Genomic DNA, 8998 nt, shown 5'->3' with positions numbered 1-8998 from the left:
TGTGCCATAAGCAAACCTATGTACCTTGAATCTAGGTTAAGGATGCAACCGCCTATAGATAAGCCATCAAAATCTAGCCACCTACAAAATGTTTTGGTAAAAAGCAAGGTCAAAGCATGTATGCACTTTGATAAGATAAAGGACCAATTAGCTCCATTGGAGCTTATTCACGAGGATTGTTAAATGGAACCAATATGCTTCTACAAGCAAGATTAAAGGTTCCAATCGAATAGAATATAGGTTGAGTCCAAGGATGTTATAGGAAGAAGTTCTGAGTATTGAAGTGCTTTTTTCCCTAAGTAGCATGAGCTATGAAGATAGAAATCAGCTTGAGATAGAATCTAAGCAATCAAAGAGTAGCCATTCAATACAGAGTGAACTTTTAAGACATGTCCAATATTATCCTTAGCCAAAACCTTCGAGTTGTTGTAACCTTGAAATGAAAGGGTTCAACAATAACGAAAATAAGAAGCCACAAGAAGTAACAATAAAGGAGTAGTATAACAATTAGTAAACTCAAGGGAGACTCTATCCATATCCCCTTCTATTTATAAGAAGCAATGTCTTTTGAGACATTGTTTCTTAGGGGAGACTCTATCCGCACCCCATTCTAATTCTAAGAAACAATGTATTTTCAGATGGGGGTGGACCACTCATCCATGTTGCAAAGAGAATGCAAAACTATGAAGGTGGTGAGATCACCATTCTAGGTTGAACAATAATCATAACCCCCAACCAAAAGGACCTCCATAGAGTACTTCAAAAAGTTTCTCTAAGGACTAGATTTATCACCAACAAAAAATAGTGGATTTTAGATTATCAAAATAGCCAACATAGGTGGACATATTGCAAACATATGGAAGCTCCTACTCCTTCCACTCCAAAGAAATGTGGGAGATTTTTTGGTCTAGTTTATTTTCATAGCAGATATTTCCACTTCTTCCCTCATTTGGCAAGTCCATAGAATATTGCAGCTAGTAGTATTTCAAAATCATAGCATATATGTCGATAGAGCATTAACTATCAAAAGCGACATATAGAAAATTGAAGATACTTTTATCTTAAACATTGAGTATATCCTATTATCTTTGTCGATGCTTTAGATGTGTTATTGTTGTGGTCTTGATGCTACATATGGATCTGGTGTGGTTTTGACTCGTATATTATGCAACTAGATGACTTTATTTTCAATTGGCCAAGAGGGTGTGCATGGAAATGAGTTAAGATGTAAAGAAATTTAAACATCAATTATTGGGGCATTCTTTGAATCTCGATGTGGATTATTGTGTTCTCGTTGATTTGGTTTGAAAACAATACCCCTTTGGACATCTTGTTTCTTGCAAAATTTTGTACCTGTTGTTGCTCCGTGTCACTGTGAACAACATGCTATTGTTGATTATTTGTCCCATATCGAAAAGGATTCTTTGTTTCATCATGCAATTTTATAAGATATGCATACCCATCGACAATGCCATGAATGCTTGGACGATGTTGGAATTAGGGTTGCAAAGAAATGCAGACAGCTTGGAGAAGACGAAGGAAGCTCAAGGCACACAATTGAGAGTGTGTTACTTAGTGTGCAATGGAAAGATAGAAAGCCCTAGAGTAATGGGCGTATATACAATGCACGGGGAGAAAAACCTCCTAAAGAGGGGAAAAATGCCCCGGTGGTCCTAGTGTGTTCACACACATCACTACCACATGTATATGGTAACAAATCCCCCCTGGAGTGATGCGGTGAACGAAAGCTAGCACATGAGTAAAGGGAAGTGCCATGCCCTGAGGACATGATCAGTCCACCAAGGCGAGTAAGCCCAAAGCTTTGCGGTAAGCTTCGAGCTTCTCACGAGACAATGCCTTTGTGAAAAGATATGCAAGGTTATCCTGTGTTGGCACATAAGCCAAGCTGATCTCTCCTGTTGAGAGCCTCTCCCTGACATAGTGGTAATGCACCTCGATGTGATTTGCGCGAGCATGAAAAACTGGGTTCCTTGCAAATGCCAATGCGCTTTGACTGTCAGTGTAGATAGTGTTCGTAGTGTCATGTCCAACACCCAAATCATCCATAAGGCGTCTGAGCCATACACACTCAATCGTAGCTGTGAAGACTGCCCCGTACTCAACCTCGCAACTCGAAGTGGCCACAACAGTTTGCTTCTTGCTCAACCATGATATACATGAACTGCCAAGCATGAAACAAAAACCACTTGTGGACACTCACGTGTCAAAATAACTAGTCCAATATGAGTACAAAAAAGCATGTAAGTCTGGTGGCAATGATCCCCCCTTGGGATAAAACAAGCCAAGATGTAAAGTGCCAGTAAGGTAGCGAAAAATCCTCTTGACAACCTGCCAATGTTTAGACTCTGGGCTATGCATAAATTTGTTGACCTGTGAGACTACAAATTGAATATTTGGCCTTGTGTTGCATACATAAATGAGGCATCCAACAACAGTCTGGTAAAGAGTGACATCAGCAGGATTGTCAGCATCGTGTAGACTCAACTTCAAACCTGTTTCCATGGGAGTGGCAATAGGTTTGCAATCCTCAAGTCCAAACTTACATAGCAATGTCTCTATGTAACTTTTTTGACACAAGGCAACACCACCATCACATTGCTTAAATTGTATGCCCAAATAATGATGCAACAACCCCAAATCTTTCATCTTGAAAGTAGCATTCAAATCAGCCTTAAATTCAGCAATATGTGCCTCATTGGGACCAATGATCAACAAATCATCCACATAAATGAGAAGTACATCGCCCTCACGCTTGACATACAATGTGCTTTTTGTTGGACCGTTACGAAAGCCTCATTAGACCAAATGAGTGTCAGCTTTCTCATACCAAGCACGAGGAGATTGCTTCAATCCATACAAAGGCTTCTTACATCTGCACACTCTGTCCTCTTGTCCTTTCTTGACAAAACCACGAGGTTGTGTTACATAAACTTCCTTAGATATGTCACCATTCAAGAAAGTAGTAACAATGTCTGATTGATGTACATGCCAACCAAAATGAGCTACCAATGCACATAGAAAATGAACAATAGTCATACGACAAGTGGGAGCAAAAGTCTCTTCATAATCTATGCCTTTTTGCTGTGCGTAACTGTTTGCAACAAGTCGAGCCTTATGGTGATTGATCTCACCATCTGGCTTGCCTTTCAACTTGTAAACCCACTTCGTACCAATGGCCTTTTTGCCAGGAGGCAAATCACATAAAGTCCATGTGTCATTTTTTATAAGTGTATCATATTCTAATTGCATGGCAGCTATCCAATTTTTTGAATTGTTGTGCTTCATCAAAAGAGAGAGGTTCCTCAACACCATGTAAGCTAGACACAGCCAAAGCATCACAATCTGATGCATGGCGAGAGCTTCAAGTAAGACTAGACAAAGATGCATCCAATTTACTGTCACGCAAAGTATGCACCAACCATTTTGGCATACCTCTAGCCTGCTCATTTTCAGCCCTTTCGTCATCAAGTACATCATGTACATCTGCATCAGTATCTGTAACATTTTCGGAAACCCCCATAGGTTGTACATTTGCCTCATTGGAATTTACATTCAAACTTCCACCACTGAAACGAGGCAACAAAGTGTCATAAATGTCCTGTGAGCTTACATTACTATCTCTAGTACATGACAACAAGGGCTAAATAGAATCTTCCACAAACACTACATCCCGCGAAACGAGAATACGCTTTGTTTGCGGATGATACAACCTGTAACCTTTGCTTTCAGCACTATAACCAACAAAAATACATTTGACAGCCTTATCATCCAATTTTCAGCGTTGTGTTTGTGGCACCAAAGCATATGCCAAACAACCAAAAACTCGCATGTGCTCAATAGAAGGCTTTCTATCATGCCATGCTTCATATGGAGTAATAAACTGCAAAGCTTTGGTAGGACACCTGTTAAGTACATAAGTGGCAAACATGATGGCCTCAAGCCAAAAAGAATGCAGCAAAGCTTGACTTTTGACCATACATCATGCCATTTTCGTAAGTGACCTGTTTTTCCTCTCAGCTACACCATTTTTCTGAGGCATATAAGACATTGTACATTGGTGTTTTATCCCACGACTAGCCAGAAATGCATTAAATTCATGAGACATATACTCCCCCCCACGATCGGGACAGAGGGTGCCCATAGTACATTTCGAAACATTTTCAGCCATAGCCAGAAATTGTTGAAGCACATAAAAACTTTGGACTTCGCTTTAAGCGGAAATACCAATGCATGCTTGGAGTAATCATCAACGAAACTCACGAAGTACAGGTAATTGCCCAAGGACTGATTTTGCATGGGCCCACAAACATCACTATGCACAACCTGCAACCTGCATGAGGCCCTAGCTGAACCATCCTTTAGAAACGTAGAACGCTGCATTTTACCCAAAATACAGCCTTCACAAACATGTTTGACAGGTGCTTCAAGAGGCGGCAATGGTGCAACCATATCAGATTTCTGTAGACGCAGCAAACTGGCAAAATTCAGATGCCCAAAACGTGCATGCCACAATTTTTCATCTGAAACAACCCTTGAATTTGCAACTGCATTTGCAAAATTTTGTCCACACTTGTCATACAAAGTGAGCTTATACAGCCCACGACACAAAAGGCAAGATGCAACAATTTCATCACCAAAACTGAGATCATGAACTGTACATCTGTCATCCACAAATTTGACTACAAGTGCAAATACAAACAAAAGATTCTTCTTTATCCTAGGTACATAAAGTGCATCAACAAGTGTGAAAGAACTGCCATTTGCAGCAGTAAGCACAATCTTTCCAACTCCCTGAACCGGATAAGAGGCATCGTTGGCACAATAATTGAAGTCCCATGAGGGATAGCCTCGAGAGAGGTGAACAATTCACGATGAGGTAACGTGCTTTGTAGCACCACTGTTGAAATACCACACATGTGAATCTGCAGCAACTGACATGCATCTATCATGGACAACAGGATTGTAAGTGCACTCTACACTAAAAGCCATTCTGCATCAACATTAGCATCACAGTCTCCTTTCACAGAAGACTCAATAATGGCTACATTTGTAGTGGAACCAGCATTTGCAGTGGAACCATCCTCTTTCTTCTTAGCCTCTTTGGCCTTCAACTTAGGACACTGCTTGATCAAGTGATCATTAGCTTTACAATAATGGCAATGCATTTTCTTTTTGTCCTTATCACCAGAATTTCCAAACGAATTGCTGCCAGCAAAAGCATTAGGAACATAAGTTTTGCCACTCGTAGCAGAACCATAAGAAGTGGTTGCATTGATGTTACCACCCTTTCTTTGAGAAGCAATAAAGCCTGTTCAACTGCACGCTGCCTAGTCCTGTTTTTTCTGGAAAGTGACTCTTGCAACAACAATGTGCATAATGCATCAAACTTGACAACTTTAGGATTTGCGTGGGTCATAAGTCTCCAAGTACTAGCAAAAGTCTGGTAAGGAATCAAGAACAGTCTGCAAAAGGGAACTGTCTGAAATGACTTCACCCACAGAAATAAGTTGCTCATTGATATCCTCGTCACCACCAAGGAAAGTGTCCATATCATCTTTCTCATGCATAATCTTTGATTCCATCTCTTTACGCAACAAAGCAATTTTAGCCTCATTGCGGCTTGCATAAAGACCTACTAGAATATCCCAAGCCTGTTTTGTAGATTTTGTTGAACAAAGATGAGGAGTAATGGTGCACTTCACAAACAACGCAATCAATGCATGAGCTTGCGCATCCTTTATATCCCAACGAGCTTGTTCTGTCGTAGGCAAAAGAACTCTAATAGCAGCAATCCTTGCAGCAAGACTTGCAACATCCTCAACATCACCTACATCCTCAGAACCAGGACGTACATCAATGCCATGCACAATATTCCACACACCCTTTGACACAAGAACATGTTGCATCATGTAAGCCCACATAGGGTAATTGTCCCCATCCAACGTGTCCTCAACAACAAACATTTTGAACACATCTTATTGTTGTCAGCCATGGAAAATGCCTACACCTGATGTGAAACTGAGTGAGACCAACACGTGCTATATAGCACAACCCGCGGTAGACTGTATGGGACCTGTTATGCAAAAAACGGCACTGACAAAAATTCTGCACAGAATGAAGAAATTGCATGTGCAGACGTGCCTGTAGTGGAAATGGAGGTCGAAATGAGCCCGAATTAGAAATCTGAGCAGACTGAGCTCTATGAGAACACCCAATAGTTTTGTCAACTTACGAACGCTTGCCAAAGCTCACTGAAATCGGAGAAATTGAGCAGGCGTGTGCTGGAGCTGCTGGCAACTAAGCCCAGGAGGACACAACCTGCTCTGATACCAATTGCTGGAATTAGGGTTGCAGAGAAACTCACACAACTTGGAGAAGACGAAGGAAGCTCAAGGCACACAACTGAGAGTGTGTTACTTAGTGTGCAATGGAAAGATAGATAGCCCTAGAGTGATGGGAGTATATACAATGCACGGGGAAAAAAAAACCTCCTAAAGAGGGAAAAAATGCCCCGACGGTCCTAGCGTGTTCACACACATCACTACCACACGTATATGGTAACATATGTTCTGAGGTAGGGGTTATTGCTAAGCAGTGTGCTAATTGGTGCATTGTGGACATTCATACTAATTGTAAATTGGAGTTATCACTAAGCATTGTGCTAATTGGTGCATTGTGGACATTCATACTAATTGTAAATTGGGGAACTCCGTCATGAGAATATGGACTACTCTTATTGCAATATATGAGGTAGGCAACGCCAAGCGAGGTGGGCATCGTTTGGTAGTGGCACTCATGTTTGCATCTTGAAAGCTTCAAAGCTATCCATAATAAGTAAAAAGATCCACAAGGAGATCAAGGGTGTACAATACGATTTTGATAGTAAATGCTCTATTGACATATATGGCAAGATTGTTCATACTCCCCATGCAACAAGATATTGAGAGGTGGATTTGTACATATGTATGCCAATTGCGAAGTTCCTCTAGAAACAATTCCTAGTTGAACATAAATGCCAAAATTGTCCTTATTTTAGATGCATGACAATTGTCTTGCGCATTTTTCAACATAGTGTTGAGACTCGAGAGGTGCGTTTGTGCCTCAAAATGTGGAATACTCGTGGAATGCTATGTGCCTTTCTCTTTTCCTTGCTTCTACAAAGTTTTTGTGTCTTTATTACTCGCCCTCTTCGCTCGACGCACAAACCATGCGTTTGGGTGCACAAAGGAGGAGAGTTCAATTACCGTTGGCATCTTTGAGAAAAAGGGCAGTAGTATATGTAAAGAGACTTTAAAATAGTGCGCGACCTACGTTGCCGGTAGCACCGATATTTTTTCAAAGGGTAACCGAGCGGGCTGGTAACTGGTCGGACCGGTGGTCATGTTAAGGGGCGAATTAAGGGCGGGTTAAAGGCAAGGAAATGTTTATATGGTTTTCGCGTTTTACAGACCTCGGCTTCTTCCGGTTCAGCTCCTGCATTTTGCAACGCATTCTGAGTTCTTCGCCTGCAGAAGAAGGGTTTGCTACTTTTGTATCTCGTAGCAGTTTCGCCTGCTTATCTTCATTACACAGCTAAAGGTTCTGCCCGCCCGACCACACACTCCCGCTGTCTGCGTTAACCGTGTAGGTTTGGCTTGAGATCTGCATTTTCGCTTCATGGTTTCCAGCAACGCTCTGCCTGCATGAGGAGATTGGGCTTTTGGCTCGTCCATGGATCTGCGCTGGGAAAGGCGTGAAGCTATCAGAACACAGCAGCAGCAACCACAACAGCCACAGCAACATCAGCAGGAAGAGGACGCTTGGGAAAGCAACTCCAGTGACGAGTCCTCTGTTGGAGATTATGAGGGTGCCGATATGATCATGATGCCTCAGCCAGAAATAGATATAGATGATGACCTTTCTGCTTATGAGTTTCCCCGCGATGACCTTGCCGTGCTTCTTGATGGTCTCAATAAGTGGCCTTGGACTGTCTATCCCATCCATCTCACAAACTGCCTTGTTTCTGCCAGCAAAATTGCAAATTTAGGCATGGAAGAGACTTGCTCAGAGCATAGACGTCTGCAAACGTTGTATAGGGATGCTGTACCTAGTGCTTTCGACAAGTGCCTCGACGATAAAGCAATATGGAAATGGAATGATGAGATACATAATAACATATTCGATGCTATTTGTCGCCTTATGGATTTGGTGGTGGCAAAATTGCCACAAGCTCAGCTGGAGGGAGCATCAGGTATGGAGGATTTGCTACCTCTCTTGAGGTCTCTCTCCATAGGCTTTGATAAACAGAGCCAATACCACATTAAACACAAGGAGCACAGTAGAGTATCAGCCCCAGCCCCTAATTCTGGCCAAAGTGCAAAATTTGCAAAACCACTTCCTGGCTCTTCAACCCCAAAAAAGAGTGGAGACTACTTTTGCCCTAATAGAAAGGTTATGTTGAAGGAGGCAGAAGTTTGTGATTGCAGTCGATGCAGGCCTCCAGATGTTTATTGCTGGCTTTCTTACCTTTTAAACTATTTTGGTCAGACGGCTTATGGCAATGGGTATCATCAATTGCTGAGAGTCCTCTCACTACCTCACAAGCTTCTTCCAGCTCTGTTAGAGGTTGTGCTGCTTATTGTTTCAAAATCTGTAGAGTTCCTTACAGATGATGTCGCAGAATCATTTGCTGAGCCATGTAACAAGGTTCTTAAGTATGTAGCTGAAAAAGTAGAGTCAGATGTGGACTCTCTTAGTGACAAGACTAAGGACGGTTCCTTTTCTGCCCTTTCTTCAATTCTCAAACACCTGCAGATTATTATTGCGCGCAATACCTCACTAGAGCAGGCAGAAAATGTTGTAAGCATAGTGCAGAGAAGACTAGTAGAAAGGATGCTAAGTTTTCACTCTTTCAACAAGCAACTGAGTGCAGTCAGAGAAATCAACAAGATGCTGGAGAATGCTCGAGCTATTGCATCAAAGTAAGTAGTGGGACAGG

At 41.8% G+C, this 8998-nt stretch overlaps 1 protein-coding gene across 6 annotated transcripts in view; it reads left to right on the top strand.

Annotated features, from left to right (window-relative positions):
• Positions 1-7450: 7450 nt before the first annotated feature.
• Positions 7451-8998, top strand: part of LOC147436125 (uncharacterized) — a 31739-nt gene continuing 30191 nt past the window's right edge. For 3 of the 6 annotated variants that reach the window (XM_086489021.1, XM_086489020.1, XM_086489019.1), the window contains exon 1: positions 7451-8981. In XM_086489021.1, the coding sequence (XP_086345147.1) occupies positions 7732-8981 (1250 nt within the window). In that variant the 5' untranslated portion in view covers positions 7451-7731. The remainder of the gene's footprint in view (positions 8982-8998) is intronic. The other 3 variants (XM_086489023.1, XM_086489022.1, XM_086489024.1) reach the window with 2 other exon arrangements.

Source organism: Adiantum capillus-veneris, chromosome 18 (assembly GCF_014529385.1).
Source record: "Adiantum capillus-veneris isolate H3 chromosome 18, ASM1452938v2, whole genome shotgun sequence".
Lineage (NCBI taxonomy): Eukaryota > Viridiplantae > Streptophyta > Polypodiopsida > Polypodiales > Pteridaceae > Adiantum > Adiantum capillus-veneris.
The sequence above is the reverse complement of the archived record's forward strand: the minus strand, read 5'-3'. Positions and strand labels throughout refer to the sequence as shown.